We start from the raw sequence: 19,253 nt of genomic DNA, 5'->3' as shown, positions 1-19,253 counted from the left end.
CCATGTAGATGTTGCCACTAGGCGTAAAAAAATACAAGGAGAGCTCCCATGCCGGGACTCGAACCCGGAATCTTTTGATTAGGAATCAAACGCGTTAACCATTACGCTACATGGGTCCCTGCAAAAAAAAATTTGGGCCTCAGAAATTTTGAGGGGATCGGGTTTTCGCTCGTTATTCTTCATCGCTTAATTCCTGCTCTATAAACCGAGATATGTATCTTGGAGTACCATATAGAAATTCAATTGTTCCTGCATTGCTCAAGATCAGCTGGTCTCGATTGAACATCGAAAAGTCATTAATCTCTAGAATTAGATAGCCAGGAAACAAGCTAGCCGTTGGCTTGAACTTTAATCCATCGAAAATCCTTTGTACTTGATCATCATTGTAAAACCTTACTGTAAATGAGTGGATCATAATCTCCGAGTTCAACAAATTTTGCGTGACCCTGCGCCGCTCCTTGCGCTCAAAAGCTGCAATAGCTTTATAGTTCGCAAAGGCGAGAATCTTGTAATTTGCATCGCACAAGCATAGAGGAAGCGAGGACAAGGTGTTTGATCTGGGATATATTCGCAGCACTTTTAGAACTTTGTCAACCTTGTAGTTGTGGCCAAGTTCCTCCTCACAAAGCACTGGCTCAAGCCAATGCTTCATGTGGGCACTGGCAGTCACCCGAACTGCGTCTCTCGAGGAAGGCGGCATCGTGGGGGCGAGTAAGTAAAGAACGGCGCTGATACGCTTACCTAATTGTTTAGGTCAGCAAATGCCCTTGGTTGCACGAGGCAGATCTGAGCTGTAGGATGCGTCCTGTTTAAGCTCGGAGATTGCGTGATCGATAACCAGGGCTTATTCAGAATCCAATTGAGCCAGATATGGCGAGTTGAGTCGGGATGGAAATTTCTAGAAGGATTTAAGTCGTGCAACAAGTGAAAAACTCGTCGAAATCAATTTTTTGAAGCTGTAGGTCGTTCTAGTACGATCAATGGCAATACTATATATATGCATTGTGGTCCAACTGGCCAAATCTTTTCATAGAATTGTTTTCTACCATTTCTTAGAATAGAATTATAGAAATTAATATGTCTAAAGCAGTCGGTATTGACTTAGGTACTACCTATTCGTGTGTTGCGCACTTTGCCAACGACAGAGTCGAGATTATCGCCAATGACCAAGGTAACAGAACTACTCCATCGTTCGTTGCCTTCACCGACACTGAGAGATTGATCGGTGACGCCGCTAAGAACCAGGCTGCCATGAACCCAGCCAACACTGTGTTCGACGCCAAGAGACTGATCGGCAGAAAGTTTGACGACCCAGAGGTTCAGGGTGATATCAAGCACTTCCCATTCAAGGTTGTCGACAAGAGCGGCAAGCCACAGATCCAGGTCGAATTCAAGGGTGAGACCAAGGTGTTTACTCCAGAAGAAATCTCGTCTATGGTGTTGACCAAGATGAAGGAGACCGCCGAGTCTTTCCTCGGAACCACCGTTAAGGACGCTGTTATTACTGTTCCAGCTTACTTCAACGATTCCCAAAGACAAGCCACCAAGGATGCCGGTTTGATTGCTGGTCTTAATGTCATGAGAATCATTAACGAGCCTACTGCTGCCGCTATTGCCTACGGTCTGGACAAGAAGAGCCAGGGTGAACAGAACGTTTTGATTTTCGATCTTGGTGGAGGAACCTTCGATGTTTCGCTTCTGTCCATTGAGGACGGTATTTTCGAGGTCAAGGCTACTGCCGGTGATACCCACTTGGGAGGTGAAGACTTCGACAACAGACTGGTGAATCACTTCATCAACGAATTCAAGAGAAAGAACAAGAAGGACATTTCTGGCAACCAGAGAGCTTTGAGAAGACTCAGAACCGCCTGTGAGAGGGCCAAGAGAACTCTTTCCTCTTCCGCTCAGACGTCTCTGGAGATCGACTCGCTGTACGAGGGTATTGACTTCTACACCTCGATCACCAGAGCCAGATTCGAAGAGCTCTGTCAGGACCTGTTCAGATCTACCTTGGACCCTGTCGAGAAGGTGCTGAAGGATGCCAAGCTTGACAAGTCTCAAGTCAACGAGATTGTGCTTGTTGGTGGTTCCACCAGAATTCCAAAGGTCCAAAAGCTCGTTTCTGACTTCTTCAACGGCAAGGAGCCAAACAAGTCCATCAACCCAGATGAGGCTGTTGCCTACGGTGCTGCTGTGCAGGCTGCTATCTTGACCGGTGACACTTCCTCCAAGACCCAGGACCTGTTGCTGTTGGACGTTGCTCCACTCTCTCTCGGTATCGAGACCGCTGGTGGTGTCATGACCAAGCTGATCCCAAGAAACACCACCATTCCAACCAAGAAGTCTGAGATCTTCTCTACGTACTCCGACAACCAACCAGGTGTGTTGATTCAAGTTTACGAGGGTGAGAGAGCCAGAACAAAGGACAACAACTTGCTTGGTAAGTTCGAGCTCTCTGGTATTCCACCAGCTCCAAGAGGTGTTCCTCAAATTGAGGTTACTTTCGATATCGACGCCAACGGAATTTTGAATGTGTCCGCTGTTGAAAAGGGTACCGGAAAGTCTCAGAAGATCACCATCACCAACGACAAGGGTAGATTGTCGCAAGAGGAGATCGAGAGAATGGTCTCTGAGGCCGAGAAGTACAAGGAGGAGGACGAGAAGGAAGCTAAGAGAATTGCAGCTAAGAATGGTCTTGAGTCCTACGCTTACTCATTGAAGCAAACCACTTCCGAGAAGCAATTTGAAGAGAAGGTGGAAGCTTCCAAGAGAGAGGCTTTGACCAAGGCTTGCGATGACACCATTGCTTGGTTGGACGAGAACCAGACCGCTACTGCTGAGGAGTACGACGACAAGAGAAAGGAGTTGGAGCAAGTCGGTAACGAGGTTCTGAAAGACTTGTATGCTGAGGGCGGTGTGCCAGGCGGTGCTCCAGGTGGATTCCCAGGTGCCGGTGGCGCCCCATCCACTGAGGAGACTCAAGGTCCAACTGTTGAGGAGGTTGATTAGATATAGAGTAAGCTAATGTGATCTGTTATTTGTGATAGGGAAAGGAAGAGTGAGCAGTATTGAACTTCGCTGGTGTAGTAAGGGTTAAAAAAATAGGATGTTTGCAAAAAAAGAAAGCACCCAAGCCGGGAGTCGAACCCGGAATCTTTTGATTAGAAGTCAAACGCGTTAACCATTACGCTACTCGGGCTAACTCTGCCTGGATAGAGGGGAGGCACATCTTGTTGGAGACGACTATCGGTAGAGAAATAAAAGTCAGAAATAAAATATCAATCCGCTAGCGTTGATGTCTAAACAAATTAAACAACTTGGAGACGACGTCTGGAAGACCAAGGTCGAGAAAGTGAACTCGGAACTGTTCACGCTCACTTACGGGTCGATAGTTGCGCAGCTTTGTCGCGACTTCAATAACAATTACGAGGAGGTGAATGCGCAAACGTACAAAATGGGCTACAACATCGGCGTGCGTCTGATTGATGAGTTCCTACAAAAGACACAACTTTCGCGATGCAGCAGTTTCCGCGACACGGCGGAAATCGTGTCCAAAGTTGGGTTCAAGATGTTTCTGAATATCGTGCCTACCGTCACAAACTGGACCTCAGACATGACTACGTTCAGTCTTATCCTGACTGAAAATCCTCTGGCAGATTTTGTGGAGCTGCCTGACGACGGCAAAGCCGTCAAGGAACTGTGGTACTCAAACATCTTGTGTGGTGTTTTGAGGGGAGCCTTGGAGATGGTCCAGCTAGATTGCGAGGTTGGGTTCATCAGCGATGTTTTGCGAGGCGATGAGACTACAGAGTTACGTGTGCGGTTGGTGCAAGTGCTCAGAGACGAGATTCCTGCTGGCGAGGAATAGATGATCAAAATGGCATCCTCAGTCATGGTTGTCTATCATAGTGATCAGGTAATGTAGATAAGGATAGAAAAAGACTCATCATAGGTTGCCATTTGTTCACTCTGCCAACGAACCGTCCGCCTGGACTGAACTTTTGCAGGGGATGTAATATGTAATTTTTTTTTTATTCGAATTCTAGTTTTATTTAATTTAAACTTTTCTGTCACCGTTCTTATGGTTAATTAATAAAGGTACCAGTTTGTCATCATGGCTAGTTCAAGCACAGAAAACTTGGCCGCAACGGCGGCCGCTGATGAGGACGGCATTGCTTTGTCTGCTCGTGCTCAGGAAGGATTAGAGAATTACATACACGACCTCTCTTTGAATGACAACCAGAAACTTGCCGGAACAGATGAAGAGTTACTGCAGGACACCGATCAGCAAGAAGAACCCACGGGCAGCTCTGTTGTAGCTGACAAAGTGCGTGATTCCGCTGCCTCGATCTCCGACCACACAGCTGTCGAGTCTCCTTTGGAGATTACTCCCCCATTAGATGTTCACCATTCTTCTGTTCCAGATACGCTCTCCGCGCAGTCGGGAAACTCCATCGATGACATTTCACGCTCTATCGACGAGTTTGCTAATGGCCTGACAGACGAAGACGCCAAACAGGAGGAAAACGAGGAGGATTTGGTTGAGCCAGAAAATAAAGCACGGGTCAAGCCTGGGGCGGAAACAGAGGAGTTTAGAGGCCAGTTCTTGAACGATTTCGACACTAGCGAGGAACAGGAGCTTTCAGAGATACATAATGATACCATTCGCACCTCGTTCGACGCATCAACAGACACTTCGTCGAATCGTGCTCCCGACGATCAGTCGTCGTTGTCGTACTCTTCTCGCCTCTCAAACTCCCCATCAGACAGGTTTTCGTGGCAACAGAATGACGACAAATTTCTGCTTGCAGGCCACGATACAAGATCGGTGAGCTCCTCGGGCTCCTTGTCGACCGGCCGCACTTACGATTTGTCAGACAGCTACTCCGAAAGCGTACTGGGAGAAGAGTCCGAGGCAGACCAGTTCAGACAGAATTTTGTGCGCCAGAACACAAAAGACACGGTCAGACCGGTGCGATCTGAGACTCTGGGGTCTTCAGTGTACGAAGATCCTAGAAGCGAGAGATACCAGGGAAGAGTGCCCATAGTGAAGCCCCCTATTCAGCAGACCCGAGTGCGATCCATGTTGATTGACGACGTCCCGGAGCCTCGCACCAACAGTCTAGGTGCAAGCGAGACGTTGCAAGACACCAAGGAGACAAAGGAGACTATCAAGGAGACACCTGCCATAACGGCTTTTCCCAACGCGGACGTGAAAAAAATCATGCAGCTACCGACGACCAAGAAGCGGCTTGCAGCGCTGCAGAAAGCAAGACAGGAGTTCATGGAGTACGACACTGGGCTGTCTGGGTACCTGCACGAGGCCATCAAGGCGGGCTCCAAGTCGTTTGCCAACACTGACTCACAACTGGGGCCAAACGTGCTGAACGCGTTCAAGAACTCAGACCAGTACCACTCAAGCACCCCGTCAACAGCAGAGCTGGCAAACGACCTTCTACGCACCTCGTCTGTGATCAAACAGAAAGGACGCAACTTGCTACGAAAAATACATCTAAAATGAGTACATTACTGACGTTCCTGCAACTGTCCACCTGCTACCCGCACTTGCAAATCCATGAGCTCCTTCAGCCGGTGACAGCCCTCTATACCCAGGCTGATGAGTCTTTCTAGCTTGTCGAGCGGCAGCTTATCCTCGCACAGAGTCAGGTTGATCTTGTCGGAATCGCCAACCACACCGATCGTGATGAAGCTGAGATCGTTTTCTTCAAGCGCGTTCATGTCCAGCAGCGGTGTCTGGTCGTACAGCCCCACGCTCACGGCACTGACGTAGTCGTATAGCGAGATTCCGGCGTCGATCAGCGCCAGAGTGATGGCGTTGCAGAAACAGGCCAGCAGACCGCCGTCCATCGCCAGCACCGTGAGATTAATGTCTATGGCTGTTCGTGAGTAATTTTTCAACACTATAGTTTTCATGAAGCAACGTTTGAGAATAATGCTGATTTCCTGTAATCGTCTATCGTTTTTTGGTCGTTTCTTTCTCTCATTAGATGCAAACGGCGGATAGTTGATGTTGAGAGATAGGACTGGCCCGTTAGGGTCCAGCTTTGTTCCTGCTGCGAGATTCGCCCCGTGTTCCATCGGGCCCTTCACCAGACATAACACCTTAGAGTTTCCCTGCTGGACGTACGACGACCCATCGGCTGCATTCGGATGTGTGTTGATCCGGCACTCAAATCGTCTGAGCTCGTTCCACCGTCTTCCATCCACCCTGAGACCTTCAGGCGAATACAGTTCGAGTCTGCTCATTAAATATATTTTTTTAGAGTTTTAAATTTTTCCGGCTGCTACAACCCGATGCTGGAGTCGTCAGTGGACTGGGACTTGCTAGCTCAGACATGGGATAAATTCAAAAGCTGTGTGATTTGGTTCAATGTGAGTATCCGACTGTGCTTCTGGGCTAACTGTGCAGTACACTGTGTCGATGATCATCATCACGCCATGGCTGCTATTTATTCTTGCAGATCTGGTGGTGTACATTTTCCGTGTGTGTTGGGACGCTGTCGCGTATTGTCTTGAAAAAGCTCTGTGTCGCCATGAGGCTGTAAAGGCCGTCAAAACCGAGTGACCCTAGTGCTTATACGATCTTGTGCTGTGTACTACTTAGGTATGTAAAATCGCCGCGACAAAATTATTTATTAAACTATGAGTGACCAAGAATCATCTGAGACAAGGACCAAAATAGAGCTAAAAGAGGAAGAAAAGGCTTCTCAGGAGACATCAGAGCCGGCTGTGATTGCTGAGAAGGCCGACCAGGCGTCTTCTGATGCTGCCCCACCGCCAATGCCAAAAAGACCAGTGTCTGCAGCCGAACGGGCGATCCAAGATCTCAAGGAGGCGTTTCCGACTGTAGAGGAGAAGTACGTGAAAATGGCATTAATTGCGTCTCAGGGCCAACTGGACCCTGCGTTCAATGCGCTGCTGTTTTTGTCGGACCCTTCGTCGGACATCCCAGTGCCTGTTATGGAGACCAAGCCAAAGTTGCCATCGAAGGACTCGTTTGAGCATCGGCGGCAGCTGGAGTCCGACGAGGCGCTGGCCCGTCGGCTGGCCCGCGAGTACGAAAAACGCGGCTCTCGCCCGAAAGCTGCGCCCCCAAAGCCCAAGAAGAAGCCCGTTTGGGCTGCAATCGAGGACGGCTCCGATGACGAGGAGGACTTTGTCGACTCGCTGGCGAAAAACGTCGAGGAGGCCAGAAATACCGTTGGCGGCTGGGTGAGCAATTTGGCCAAGAAGATCCAGAAGGAAGTCAACACCGTGCAGCAGGGCCAGGGCGAGAACCAGCTGTTCAATGCGTTTGGCAGGAAATCCAGCATGCAGTCCAGCAGGAGCCGCGACGATAGCCAAACGCCTCCTCCGCCTCCGGTGAGACCTCCACGTCCGCAGAAGACGAGCTCTGTGGCTGAGTCGCACAAGAGCGAGGAGCTGGAAGAGCAAGTTGCTGGAATAAAGCTCGAGGACGCTACAACCGATACGAAAAAGAAACACGAATCCATCTCGGCGATCCAGCCGGAGCCCGTTGTGGACGACACGTTTGCTGTGGACGACAGCGACGAGGAAGACGACAAGAAGGAGGAAGATAAGGAAAAGTAGTGTTGTCTATGTTTCTAGTATCAACCAATGTGTGCTAAAAATCCGCTGTCTGTGTAGCGGCCGTCGTTCATCACGGTCTTCATCACGCCCGGGAGCACCTCCACCTGTATGGTCTCCACAGGGAAATTTTCTCCGTCGACGGAAATGTAGCTAGTGCGGCCCTTTTCCAGCATCGGCACCAGTTTCAGCGACTCCACCTTCAGATGGTCCACGTGGTCATGCCACACGTGCAGACCCTTGTCGAGCTGGAGGAGGCTGTGCGCTGACCTCCACACCTGTGCGCGGCCGTCAAAGAGCACAAGGTCGATCGCGCCGTCGTTAGGCAGCGCAGCAGGGAAAAAATCCACGTCTTTAGCGATGTACGGTAGCTTCCCCGTATAAAAGATGGACAGATTCTGTGTGACGTTGTCGTCCAGCCATTCCCAGCCTGCTGGCAGCCGGTCGTCGTCGAACAATTGCCCGTCAAAATACTTCGGCTTGAGAGCGTCCTCGTCCAGCGGTTTTGTCACGCCATGCTGCTGGTACTGAGACTTGTAATGTTCCGAAAGTTCCTTTTTGTCACTGGTGATCCGCTTGACCGCCACGCGGCAGGGGAACTGTTTCCTGCGCAGAATGTTGATCAGCACCCCAATGTCAAAGCGAATTTTTCCAATAAACCTCATCCACTCGGTGCCTATGTCTGCCTCGGCAATGATACCATACGTCTGACTCAAAAACGAGATTCGAGGGCTGCTGCTCTTGGAGCAAACAAGCATCAGATCGCTGCGCACCGTGTGGCCCTTGATGATTTCCAGAGTCGCCAGTCCTGGTTTCAAAGTGCCCAGACACGAGAGAGCCATGGCGTTGCCCGATCCGCACGGAGTCTGCGCGATAAAGAGCTTTTGAAACGCCTTGACCCGATCTTCGCGGCTATATATGCCGTTCAGTACTTCGTGCGGGATTCCGTCACCTGAAGCACAGATGACTCCGTCGTATTTATCGATATCCACATATTTCATGTATTCTGTAGCATGGCCAGAATATTCCGTCTTGACCAGCTCCACGTGGTACCGCGCGGCGCTCAAAACAGGCTTCACATAGTGCTTGTACAAATGAATCGCCTTACCCTTGCCACTGTGCGGGTTCACAAACACAATGACAGACTTCTTGGGCTCAGAGTTTGCGTATGCCAGAGCCATCAACTGCGACACAGAACACTTCGATCCGGGCTCGTTCGACCGCTGGCTGCCGGTCACATCAGCCACAATGGTCCGAACCTTGAAATGTGAATCCTGCTGCTCGACATAGGTGATTTCCATACTCTCATTTAGAGCTCTCTCAACCCAGACAATATTCTTGAAGGGGATAAGCGTGCCGCTGGAAAGCTCTTCAGAGTAGGTTTTGCCAGCCTGCTCAGACGGACTGCAACAAAAGCCTCCGTCAATATCTCTGTCACGGACAGTTTGGTCCGTCAAAAGACCGTGGTCTGTTATCTTGGCCAAAACCATTATAAAATCCTTTTTTTGTGCACCGCCTGAATTATTATTTCATGATTCGTTCGTTCATTACCTAGTCCTATTTAATTACCATACGCAGAAAACCCGCCAAAGGTCGACGTCGGAGGCGGATACCGCTGGAAAAACTTCGACTTCTTCGTCCGTCTGGCCCCTGGCGTCCGTGTGAGGAACTGTGTCGGGATCTTGTTTTCAATAGAGATCGAGCTTGTGGTAAAGTCCACCTTGATCTCCGGCTCCTTCGAGATCTGCTCCGTCACGAACCGAAGCCAGTACTCCTCAAAATCCTCGTCAACCATGTCGGCCGACTTGGTGGCTTTGAGAAAGTTGTGCAGCTCCTCCAAAGTCATCTCTTTGCCGTTCTTGCGACGCAAAATATCCAGCGTAAACTCGGTCATTAATTTGATCTTCTCGAGTCGGTTTTCGTCGTAGACGCATTGCTCCATCCGAGGAATTAGACCTAACAGCGACTGCCACGGTCTTGACACAGTGTAGCCGCTCTTGCACTCCAGTTTCGAGTCGTATCTGCAGATGGCGTGCTCGGGACAGGGAATGCATTGCGGCTTGATCTGCTCCAGAAATGCGTCAGCTTTGCTTGCGAACTGTGCCAAAAATTGGTTTTCTGTAGGCATCCACGACCGCACACTCCTTATCTCGCCCTCTCGACCACAAAATCCAACGTCAACGGCCATCGAGCGGTAGAAAAATAGCGACGATAAAATTGGCAGCAGCAAAAGTGCATACTTGTAACGCCTCTTCTGAACCGGCTTTGAGTCAACCACAACGACAGTCTCCTTTATCGTCTCTGGCTCTGCCGCCTCTGTTTGTTGTTCGCCATCTATTTCCACAACCTCGCGCACCTCGCTCTCTTGAATTTTCACCTCTGCTTCTTCCACTTCCGTATCCGAACTGTCAACATTCGTGAGTAGTTCCCTCTGCGTCATTTTTGTAGCGCTTGCTATCGTGCGCTCGTCGTCTCCACTCTCGTTATCAAGAATCCTATCAGGTCCCGCCAGCATTTCGTCAAGAAAAGATGGAACTTGAACATTCTCGACTGCCTCGAATGTGTTCTCCATCTCCATTTCAACTATCTGGTTTTTTGGCTCTTCCTTTTTCGGACTCACAAGTCTGGCAAGGATATCAGAAATGTCGCCCTCTTCAACCGGACTTTCGGACTCAAACTTCTCCAAAGACAGTGGAGATTTGATGGACTTACTAGACTTTGCTTCCTCAATTCTGCTGACAGTCGGCGATTCAGCGTCGTCGGAAACGCCATTCTCTTCCGTACTTCTCTTCTTTCTATGAAGCTTTTTCCTTTTAGGGGTGGCCTCCTCAGAGCCTCGTTTTTGCGGAACGGTCTGGTCTGGGGCAGGACTCAGGCTTTTACGCGATCCTTTGTCGGGAGTTGAGTATCTGGAGCTTTTCGCGCTTCTCTTAGATGGAGTGTTGGCCTCTTCTATATTCACGCTTTTTTCGATACTATTCTTGTACTCTTCGAGCCACTTGGCCGCGTTAGGGCGAATATACTCTTCATACAGCTGGATGAGTTCAGCTTTCTTTGCGCTGGACGGATAGTCAATTTTTCGGTCAACTAGAATCGATCTCAGGCGTGGCACAGTCACCTTGTGGGGATCAAAGTCTGGATCGAGATACTCCACGCTATCCATGACTAAAAGAATGGTATTGTTTATGTTTATGTTTAATTTTTAAAACACATCTGAACCTATTTGCAATTTGACAGAAAGTAGTGGAGCAAAAAAAATTTTCCAAATCCATCCTTAATTTACTATAGCTTAATGTCGAACCCTAACCAGCAAAACAATCAGGACGACTTGTCTCAGGGGATGCAGAGTTTGAACATGGGGGCCCAACAATTCAATCCGAATGCGGCTCCTTCGTTTGTTCCCGGCCAATTTGGACAGCAATTTGGACAGTACCAGCAATATAATCAATACCAACAATATAATCAGCAATACGGCCAGTACCAGCAATATGGCCAGTACGTGCCGCCACAGTCATTTGGCTACGATGCCCGCGACCTATATGCTGCTCAGCCACAACAACAGAGCAACCACATGTCTTTGGAAGAGTACCAGAAACAACAACAGGAGTCACTCAACAAGAGCACCAAGCCTAAGACCAAGTTGAAGTTGAACTTGAACAGCAGCACCGTCAAGGCACCTGTTAAGAAGAAGGAGGAGGTTAAAAAAGAGGAGCCGAAAGAAACAAAGCAAGAGACGAAACAGGACCCGAAACAGGAGACCAAGCAGGAGACCAAGCAGGAGACCAAGCAGGATAGCAAACCGGTGGTCAAGGCGGCTCCCAAGTCTGAACCAAAGGCTGACGCCAAAACCGACGCCAAAACTTCTTCCAAGCCACAGAAGACAGACAAGTCGGTGGCTCCATCTTCTGTCATCAAGGAACAGGAGCAACAACTGGACGAGTCCGTTTTGCAAGATATGTTTGGCGGAAAAGACCACATGTCGATTATTTTCATGGGCCACGTGGACGCCGGAAAAAGTACCATGGGAGGTAACATTCTTTATCTGACTGGAGCTGTTGACAAGAGAACAGTGGAAAAGTACGAAAGAGAAGCCAAAGAGGCTGGAAGACAAGGTTGGTACTTGTCCTGGATCATGGACACAAACAAAGAGGAAAGAAACGACGGAAAGACAATTGAGGTTGGAAAATCCTACTTTGAGACCGAAAAGAGAAGATACACTATTCTGGATGCTCCAGGCCACAAGCTCTACATTTCTGAGATGATTGGAGGAGCTTCTCAGGCAGATGTTGGTATTTTGGTTATTTCTGCCCGTAAGGGAGAGTACGAAGCCGGTTTTGAGAGAGGAGGACAATCCAGAGAGCATGCCATTCTGGCCAAGACTCAAGGTGTCAATAAGCTGGTCGTGGTGATCAACAAGATGGACGATCCTACCGTCAACTGGTCTGAGGAGAGATACAACGAGTGTATCAGCAAGCTATCCGCTTATCTGAAGGGTGTTGGATACCAAAAGAACGATGTTGTTTTCATGCCCGTTTCCGGCTACACTGGTGCAGGTTTGAAGGACCGTGTCAAGCCGGAAGAGTGCCCTTGGTACACAGGACCTTCCTTGCTGGAGTTTCTTGATAATATGCCTCTTGCTGCCAGAAAAATCAATGATCCATTCATGCTGCCAATTTCCGGTAAGATGAAAGACCTGGGTACAGTAGTCGAGGGAAAGATCGAGTCTGGACATGTCAAAAAGGGACAACAGCTGTTAATGATGCCAAACAAGATACAGGTCGAGGTGCTGACTATCTACAACGAGACAGAGGCAGAGGTCGACACTGCCGTTTGCGGAGAGCAGGTGAGAATGAAACTTAAGGGTGTTGAGGAAGAAGATGTGTCTGCCGGTTACGTGCTCTCTTCCACGCTCAACCCAGTCAAGACCGTGACCCGATTCGAGGCCCAGATCGCCATTGTTGAGCTCAAGTCCATCTTGTCCTCGGGATTCTCTTGTGTGATGCATGTCCATACCGCCATTGAAGAAGTCACATTTACAAAGCTGCTGCACCACTTGCAAAAGGGAACCAACAGAAAATCCAAGAAGCCGCCTGCATTTGCTAAGCAGGGTATGAAGATTATCGCCGAGCTGGAGACCGCCATGCCAGTCTGTCTAGAGACATACGAGGACTATCCGCAACTAGGCAGATTCACCCTCAGAGACCAGGGCCAGACCATTGCTATCGGAAAGGTTACCAAGTTATTGTAAGTAAGAATGATAAACGAGCTGCTATTTACATAAGAGACAAATGTATTGTGACTGGATGCTGTTCTGGTAATGCAATTCTCCATCTGCGGCCTTCCATGCTTCTGGCTGTATGTGGAAACCTCATACAGTTCTCTGTCAAGAAGTCCTCTCTTTAGCTCAGTTGGAAGAGCATGAGACTGTAATTGTACAAGAAATCTCAGGGTCCCCGGTTCGATCCCGGGAGGGGAGACTTTTTTTCCAGTTTACAACAAGCCCAAGATGCGCTCTCTGGCACTTCCTTTTAGTCCACCACACTACTTTCCTGTTGTATGGCCCTTGCTTCACTTGCAATCCAAGTTCATCCACGTTATCATACCGGGAAATTAATTTTTAGCATTTTTAAAAATTTGTGCGGTTTTAATTGACATTTTTTAATCATGAAGTTGGACACTATACACATGCGTTATCTCAATGCGGACGACTGGCGAGTACTTCAGGCCGTCGAAAACGGGTCTCGGAGCCACGAGGTTGTGCCTACGAAGCTTATAGGCCAGATAGCAAACCTCAAGACAGGTATGGGCTCTGCCAACAGAGCCATCTCTGATCTTGCAAAATTGAACCTCATCTCAAAGCTCCGAAACGCTAAGTACGATGGGTACCGGCTGACATACAACGGGTTCGACTATCTGGCTCTCAGGACATTTTTGCAGAGAAAAACCCTGGTCGAGCTCGGGAGCACTATAGGGGTTGGTAAAGAATCGGACATTTATGCAGGAAAGGACGGCGAAGGCAACGAAAGGGTGCTGAAGATCCATCGTTTGGGAAGAGTCTCTTTTCGCACAGTGAAAAACAAGCGGGATTATCTCCGGAATAAGGAGGCTCAGAGCTGGATGCATTTGTCGAAGCTGGCAGCAGAAAAAGAGTACGAGTTTATGACGATATTGTATGGGAACGGATTTGAGATCCCGCGGCCGCTAGACTATTCGCGCCATTGTGTTGTCATGGAGTTGGTGGAGGGCTTCCCGATGCGGCAGCTTCGTGAACATTTCCAATACAAAAGGCTATACTCGCAGTTGATGCAGTTTATGGTGAAATTAGCCAACCATGGACTTATTCACTGCGACTACAACGAGTACAACATCATGATCAGAGAGGACGGCTCCTACGACTCGGCCACAGAGCCTGGGTTCCTAGTGATCGACTTCCCGCAGTGTATATCGATCAACCACGTGGACGCAGAGTTCTACTTCAAGCGGGACGTGGAGTGTATCAGACGGTTTTTCAAGCGCAGATTCGGGTACTCGCCTAAAGATGACTCGATGATGCTGGACACGGACGGCTTCGGCGACGGTTTCAGATACGCGTATCCCGTTTTCAGCAGAGATGTGCAAAGAATGGGAGATCTGGACCTGCAGGTGAAGGCCTCTGGCTACAGGAGCGAGAAGAAGACAGAGTTGGAGGACGCGCTGGGAAGCATGAGGCGGGATTACGACGATACTGAGGAGGACGAGGAGGACGAAGAGGAGGAGTATGGATCTGATCTTGAGTTTTCGGAGTCTGTGTCGGACACGGAGTCTGTGAACGAAAAAATCGTGCAGGCCCTAGTGGAAGGAGAAGAACTGAAAACTGATAAGTTTGGGAATTACATATTAGAAGAGTAATTACAACAATCGATACTTAATTCACTCCATTATGCGAATAAACTATCTCACGGTTAACGAGTAGCCATGGCCTTGGTGACGACTCTCTTCAGCGACAGCTCAGCCTTTCTCAGGTCGTCAGCAGAAGAGTCCTCAATCTCAAGAGCAGCCAGAGCCTCAGACAAAGCAGCCTCAACCTTGTCCTTAGCACCCTTCTTCATCTTGGCAGACAGAACTGGGTCGGTGACAGTGGCCTCAATGGAAGAGACGTACGACTCGAGTCTTTGCTTTTGCTCGTGCCTCTTGGAGAACTCCTCGTCGGCTTTCTTGAACTTGTCAGCGTCGTTAATCATCTTCTCAATCTCGGAGGTGGACAGTCTACCGACAGAGTTGGAGATGGTGATGTTGGCAGATCTGCCAGTGGACTTCTCGACGGCAGTGACCTTCAGAATTCCGTTGGCGTCGACCTCGAAAATGGCCTCCAAAACTGGCTCTCCAGCTGGCATTGGTGGGATGTTCTTGAGGTCGAACTCACCCAAAAGGGTGTTCTCGGCACAGTTGACTCTCTCACCCTGGTACACTGGGAACTGGACGGTGGTCTGGTGATCCTCGACAGTGGTGAAAGTTCTTCTCTTGATGGTTGGAACAGTGGTGTTTCTTGGAACAACTGGAGCAAAGACGTTACCTTGCATAGCAACACCAAGCGAGAGTGGGATGACATCCAACAGCAGCAGGTCCTTGGTCTCGTCAGAGGTGGATTGACCGGTCAGGATGGCACCTTGGACGGCAGCACCGTAAGCAACAGCCTCATCTGGGTTGATAGACTTCTCGAGTTGCTTACCGTCGAAGAAGTCAGACAACAGCTTCTGGACCTTTGGAATTCTAGTGGAACCACCAACAAGGACGACCTCGTCGACCTGGGACTTGGAGATCTTGGCATCCTTCAAAACTTGCTCAACTGGAGTCAAGGTGGACTTGAAGAGAGCAGAGTTGATGTCCTCGAATCTGGCTCTGGTGATGTTAGCAGAGAAGTCCTCACCCTCGAACAAGGAGTCGACCTCAACGGTGGTTTGGGTGACGGAAGAAAGAGTTCTCTTGGCCCTCTCACAGGCGGTTCTGAGTCTTCTCAAAGCTCTGGCGTCGCCAGAGATGTCCAAACCAGTCTTCTTTTGGAACTCCTTTTTGAAGTGCTCAAGGAGGTTGGTATCGAAATCCTGACCACCCAAGTGAGTGTCACCAGCAGTAGCCTTGACGGTGAAGACACCACCAGCAATGTGCAGCAGAGAAACATCGAAAGTTCCTCCACCAAGGTCGAAGATCAGAATGTGCTTCTCCTGGTCGGATTTACCAGCACCGAGACCGTAAGCAATGGCAGCAGCGGTAGGCTCGTTGATGATTCTCAACACGTTCAAACCAGCAATGGCACCAGCATCCTTAGTGGCTTGTCTTTGAGCGTCGTTGAAGTAAGCTGGAACGGTAACGACGGCTTTCTCAACCTTTTGGCCAATCTTGGCCTCAGCAATCTCTTTCATCTTGGTCAAGACCATAGAAGAGATTTCCTGAGGAGAGAAGGTCTTGGTCTCACCCAAGTACTCAACCTCAATCTTTGGGTTGCCGTTGTCGTCAATAACCTTGAATGGCCACGACTTGATGTCTTTCTGCACAGACTCGTCAGAAAAAGCTCTACCGATCAATCTCTTAGCATCGAACACAGTGTTCTTTGGGTTCAAAGCAGCCTGATTCTTGGCAGCGTCACCAATCAGTCTCTCCTCAGGAGTGAAAGCGACGAACGAAGGAGTAACTCTGTTACCCTGTTCGTTAGCGATGATTTCGACAGCAGAGTCGTATGTAGCAACACAGGAGTAAGTAGTACCAAGATCGATACCAATAGCACCTTGGAAAACACCGTCAGCCATTATGTCTATTTGTAAAGGTTATAAAAGATTTTAAATCCCCAAATTTTACCTTGAAATATTCCCAAAGTGAAAAATTTTTCAGAAAAAATAAAAAGATTTTGCTTTTGCGCACGACGCTTTTCGGTGGGTAAATCTTGTTTTAGCACTGCCTCAACTTTTGGTAGCACGCCACTGGCTGATTTTCTTCTGGATCAGCTGCTCGGCTTGCTTCACTTCTTCCTGGAGTCCAATAATTTCCAGCAGTTGCATTTGGTTCATGCCAGGACCCACAGCCACGTTTTCTGTGTCTGCGGTGTCGTGTATTTTGATCTTTGCTGTTGTCTGTTCTCGGATTCGCTCGATATCCTTTCCTTTCTTCCCAATTAGCGATCCTATTTCCTTGCGTGTCATGTGGTACTGCTTTTTTACTGCCACATTCTGTTTCGGAGAGAGAGCGACACGTACGGCATTCCTGTCCGTCAAAACTTTATTCTCCCGCAGGTATCCAATTCTTGTGGGGGGTCTCAGATCCACACTCTTTCCGTACACATCCGCCAGTGGAGGCTCTGAATTTCGGTCGAGCTGATAGATATCACCGAACGCGTAGTATCCATTGACCAGAACACCTGTATTTGGCGGCAGGCCAAATTTGGGCCACACAATTATCGGGTCTCCTGAAAAAAGGGAGATTATCTTGTTAGCAGCAATAACAGGTCAACTTACCATTCGATATATCTCAGCCACCCTCTGTGGTGGTCCTGTAATCTGCACATCCCACTGGTTGAGACAAAGATGTACTTTTTCGAACCGCAGACGCACGTTAGAGGGGCCCGGCTGGGGATCCAGGTGGGAGAGCACTAAGTCCACCGATGAACGGTGGCCAAGAACAAGCCGAACGCTAGCATTACCGAGTCCAGGGTCGCCTGGAAGGTGCACAACAAAGATTCTTGCTGACCAATTTTTCTGAAGCTGAGGAGACAGCGAACTCATAGAACTGCGAGGAGGAGAAAATGTTACCAAATCTAAAATATGCGCAGGCGCAGGAACCACTATCAGCAGACCTTGGAACTAAAATAAGCAACCATAAACACAACGATGAAGTTTGACACCATCTCTTCTCCCGCCCGTGGCGCGCTGTCCTTCAGGCCGAGGGAAAAAAACTTGCGTGATTATCACTTCTCCAGCTTATCTAGTAATTAAAAAAAGCATCTTCGAAAATTGTCGCTATTTTCTTTCGCACAAAAAGTATGGGTGTACCGCTTCCTGAAGTGATATACGCGGCGGTTAAGCCTATCATTCGGATGTACATGATCATCCTGACGGGCTTTGTGATGACAAAGCTTGGGTTTGTGAGCGTGTCTACGACCAGAGCAATCAGCGATCTCGTGTTACTGCTGTTCATGCCGTCTCTTATCTTTGACAAAATCGTGTCCTACATCTCGATATCGGATATCAAGACCATTGGCGTGATCTGCTTGTCAGCATTCATGATGTACTGCTGCAACGCCGGTGTCACGGCGGCGATCGTGACGCTGACTCCCGTGCCGAAGAAAAAAAATGAATCCTGGATAGGAGGTGCAATGTTGGCAGGAATAATGCAGAACGTCTCCGACCTTCCGATCTCGTATCTGCAGGCCATGACAACCTTCTCTGACGATGAGATCAACAAGGGCACCGCCTACGTGATCATCTGGCTCACCATGTATATAGTTGTGCAGTTCAACTGCGGAATGTTCCAACTGGTGGAATTGGATTTCCGACGGAAACGAGACGCGGAAGAAAAATCACAAAGCCGCGAGTTGCCTGCAATTCGCCAAGATAACGCCGCCCAACGTGATACAGACGCAGACGACGACCCCACGTCACCCAAGTCGTCGCTGTCTGGGTCGAGTCTGTCCAGTATCGACTCTGCTCCCGTGAGCGAGAATTTAAATCCGCATGCACTACTTTCCAACACTAACTCGCACATCTCGCACATCTCGCACAGCACTCGGTACCCTGTCTCGCGCATCCCTTCAGCACGGCCGCACCACGACTATGCTTTGAGCCAGTGCAACTCGCACGCGTCATCCGCCCGCTCTGCCGCGTCGTCGCACCGTTCCAGCGTGCTCACTCAGCCGCACGTCCAGGAACTCATTAGAGAATATTCGCGCCACGAACCCTACAATAGAGACATCCCAACCAACATGAACATCATCACAGAGACCAATCTAAGCTCCAAGGACATTGAAAACTCGGCAAAGGCCCCCTGGGTCAGACGATACAAGCTGCACTATTTGATTTTTTTTGTCAAGAACTTGAAAAAGCCAAACTCCATTGTGCTCATTATCTCGCTCATCATTGCATTAATCCCATGGCTGAAGGCTCTCTTTGTGCAGACCACAGTGTACATGCCCAACGCACCGGACCACCAACCACCATTGTCCTTTATTCTCCAGTATGCGCAGTACTGTGCTATGCCTTGCGTCCCGTTGGGGATTTTTTTAATCGGATCGCTTTTGGGCCGGCTGCAAATTAACGACATCCCCAAGGGTTTCTGGAAATGTGTGGTTTGCCATACAGTCTACCGCCTTTGCGTCTTACCAATCATCGGCATTTTATGGGTCGATCGCATGAAAAAGGCCAATTGGCTCACAGACCCCATGGCCATGTTTGTCACGTGCATGGAGTTTTCGCTCCCGTCTGCTACCATCCAGGTGTACCTGACGGCCAGCAACATGGACCCAGAGGATGAGAACCCGCTGCAGATCAACTGTCTTTCGCTGTATCTGATTGTTCAATATACCTCGCTGGTGGTGACGATGCCGATAGTTGTCTGCTACACTTTGAAAAACGTGGTGCACATATAATATGTACGACCAAAACTATGGACGATCGACGCAC

General features: G+C 49.1%; 13 protein-coding genes and 3 non-coding genes across 16 annotated transcripts; 8 read left to right on the top strand and 8 right to left on the bottom strand.

Annotated features, from left to right (window-relative positions):
* Positions 1-43: 43 nt before the first annotated feature.
* OGAPODRAFT_t65 lies at positions 44-116 on the bottom strand. Its single transcript has one exon. It is a non-coding gene; the product is annotated as a tRNA-Arg (tRNA).
* Positions 117-172: 56 nt separating this feature from the next.
* Positions 173-3,063, bottom strand: OGAPODRAFT_78068 (uncharacterized protein; the record flags this gene model as incomplete). The annotated part of the gene is made up of 1 exon (XM_018356412.1): positions 173-3,063. The coding sequence occupies exon 1, from the start codon at positions 698-700 to the stop codon at positions 173-175; it is 528 nt and encodes a 175-aa protein (XP_018208638.1). The 5' UTR covers positions 701-3,063.
* On the top strand, positions 184-3,063 carry OGAPODRAFT_90977 (uncharacterized protein). Its single transcript, XM_018356990.1, has one exon. The coding sequence runs from the start codon at positions 1,078-1,080 to the stop codon at positions 3,007-3,009; it is 1,932 nt and encodes a 643-aa protein (XP_018208639.1). The 5' UTR covers positions 184-1,077; the 3' UTR covers positions 3,010-3,063.
* A 63-nt stretch (positions 3,064-3,126) lies between these two features.
* OGAPODRAFT_t64 lies at positions 3,127-3,199 on the bottom strand. Its single transcript has one exon. It is a non-coding gene; the product is annotated as a tRNA-Arg (tRNA).
* Positions 3,200-3,243: 44 nt separating this feature from the next.
* On the top strand, positions 3,244-3,930 carry OGAPODRAFT_17396 (uncharacterized protein). The gene has a single exon (XM_018355090.1). The coding sequence runs from the start codon at positions 3,296-3,298 to the stop codon at positions 3,866-3,868; it is 573 nt and encodes a 190-aa protein (XP_018208637.1). The 5' UTR covers positions 3,244-3,295; the 3' UTR covers positions 3,869-3,930.
* A 177-nt stretch (positions 3,931-4,107) lies between these two features.
* Positions 4,108-8,928, top strand: OGAPODRAFT_17395 (uncharacterized protein). The gene has a single exon (XM_018355089.1). The coding sequence runs from the start codon at positions 6,664-6,666 to the stop codon at positions 7,609-7,611; it is 948 nt and encodes a 315-aa protein (XP_018208635.1). The 5' UTR covers positions 4,108-6,663; the 3' UTR covers positions 7,612-8,928.
* Positions 4,109-8,928, bottom strand: OGAPODRAFT_90970 (uncharacterized protein). Its single transcript, XM_018356989.1, has one exon. The coding sequence runs from the start codon at positions 8,907-8,909 to the stop codon at positions 7,632-7,634; it is 1,278 nt and encodes a 425-aa protein (XP_018208633.1). The 5' UTR covers positions 8,910-8,928; the 3' UTR covers positions 4,109-7,631.
* OGAPODRAFT_83682 (uncharacterized protein) lies at positions 4,109-8,928 on the top strand. Its single transcript, XM_018356728.1, has one exon. The coding sequence runs from the start codon at positions 4,115-4,117 to the stop codon at positions 5,519-5,521; it is 1,407 nt and encodes a 468-aa protein (XP_018208634.1). The 5' UTR covers positions 4,109-4,114; the 3' UTR covers positions 5,522-8,928.
* Positions 5,527-6,267, bottom strand: OGAPODRAFT_10321 (uncharacterized protein; the record flags this gene model as incomplete). The annotated part of the gene is made up of 1 exon (XM_018353161.1): positions 5,527-6,267. The coding sequence occupies one exon, from the start codon at positions 6,265-6,267 to the stop codon at positions 5,527-5,529; it is 741 nt and encodes a 246-aa protein (XP_018208636.1).
* A 221-nt stretch (positions 8,929-9,149) lies between the features above and the next one.
* OGAPODRAFT_95806 (uncharacterized protein) lies at positions 9,150-10,771 on the bottom strand (the record flags this gene model as incomplete). Its single annotated transcript, XM_018357818.1, has 1 exon — positions 9,150-10,771. The coding sequence occupies one exon, from the start codon at positions 10,769-10,771 to the stop codon at positions 9,170-9,172; it is 1,602 nt and encodes a 533-aa protein (XP_018208632.1). The 3' UTR covers positions 9,150-9,169.
* A 149-nt stretch (positions 10,772-10,920) lies between these two features.
* OGAPODRAFT_17394 (uncharacterized protein) lies at positions 10,921-12,874 on the top strand. The gene has a single exon (XM_018355088.1). It carries the CDS (start codon positions 11,585-11,587, stop codon positions 12,854-12,856), a length of 1,272 nt encoding a protein of 423 aa, XP_018208631.1. The 5' UTR covers positions 10,921-11,584; the 3' UTR covers positions 12,857-12,874.
* A 127-nt stretch (positions 12,875-13,001) lies between these two features.
* OGAPODRAFT_t79 lies at positions 13,002-13,085 on the top strand. Its single transcript has one exon. It is a non-coding gene; the product is annotated as a tRNA-Tyr (tRNA).
* Positions 13,086-13,272: 187 nt separating this feature from the next.
* Positions 13,273-17,546, top strand: OGAPODRAFT_90962 (uncharacterized protein; the record flags this gene model as incomplete). Its single annotated transcript, XM_018356988.1, has 1 exon — positions 13,273-17,546. One exon carries the CDS (start codon positions 13,273-13,275, stop codon positions 14,494-14,496), a length of 1,224 nt encoding a protein of 407 aa, XP_018208629.1. The 3' UTR covers positions 14,497-17,546.
* On the bottom strand, positions 13,297-17,546 carry OGAPODRAFT_17393 (heat shock protein SSB1). The gene has a single exon (XM_018355087.1). It carries the CDS (start codon positions 16,389-16,391, stop codon positions 14,550-14,552), a length of 1,842 nt encoding a protein of 613 aa, XP_018208630.1. The 5' UTR covers positions 16,392-17,546; the 3' UTR covers positions 13,297-14,549.
* Positions 16,542-17,546, bottom strand: OGAPODRAFT_95802 (uncharacterized protein; the record flags this gene model as incomplete). The annotated part of the gene is made up of 2 exons (XM_018357817.1): positions 17,186-17,546; positions 16,542-17,044 (listed from the first exon to the last, which is right to left on the bottom strand). Exons 1-2 carry the CDS (start codon positions 17,358-17,360, stop codon positions 16,542-16,544), a joined length of 678 nt encoding a protein of 225 aa, XP_018208628.1. The 5' UTR covers positions 17,361-17,546.
* An 89-nt stretch (positions 17,547-17,635) lies between these two features.
* Positions 17,636-19,220, top strand: OGAPODRAFT_17391 (uncharacterized protein; the record flags this gene model as incomplete). The annotated part of the gene is made up of 1 exon (XM_018355086.1): positions 17,636-19,220. A coding segment is annotated over exon 1 (1,000 nt), but the record flags the coding sequence as incomplete, so codon positions are not given.
* Between the last annotated feature and the right edge of the window lie 33 nt (positions 19,221-19,253).

This window comes from Ogataea polymorpha (assembly GCF_001664045.1).
Source record: "Ogataea polymorpha strain NCYC 495 leu1.1 chromosome Unknown OGAPOscaffold_7, whole genome shotgun sequence".
Lineage (NCBI taxonomy): Eukaryota > Fungi > Ascomycota > Pichiomycetes > Pichiales > Pichiaceae > Ogataea > Ogataea polymorpha.
This window is presented reverse-complemented; position numbering and strand designations above follow the sequence as displayed.

Coding starts and splice junctions, on each gene's coding strand:
- OGAPODRAFT_90977 (XM_018356990.1), top strand. CDS start 1,078: ATGTCTAAAGCAGTCGGTATTGACTTAGGTACTACCTATTCGTGTGTT.
- OGAPODRAFT_17396 (XM_018355090.1), top strand. CDS start 3,296: ATGTCTAAACAAATTAAACAACTTGGAGACGACGTCTGGAAGACCAAG.
- OGAPODRAFT_83682 (XM_018356728.1), top strand. CDS start 4,115: ATGGCTAGTTCAAGCACAGAAAACTTGGCCGCAACGGCGGCCGCTGAT.
- OGAPODRAFT_17395 (XM_018355089.1), top strand. CDS start 6,664: ATGAGTGACCAAGAATCATCTGAGACAAGGACCAAAATAGAGCTAAAA.
- OGAPODRAFT_90970 (XM_018356989.1), bottom strand. CDS start 8,909: ATGGAAATCACCTATGTCGAGCAGCAGGATTCACATTTCAAGGTTCGG.
- OGAPODRAFT_17394 (XM_018355088.1), top strand. CDS start 11,585: ATGTCGATTATTTTCATGGGCCACGTGGACGCCGGAAAAAGTACCATG.
- OGAPODRAFT_17393 (XM_018355087.1), bottom strand. CDS start 16,391: ATGGCTGACGGTGTTTTCCAAGGTGCTATTGGTATCGATCTTGGTACT.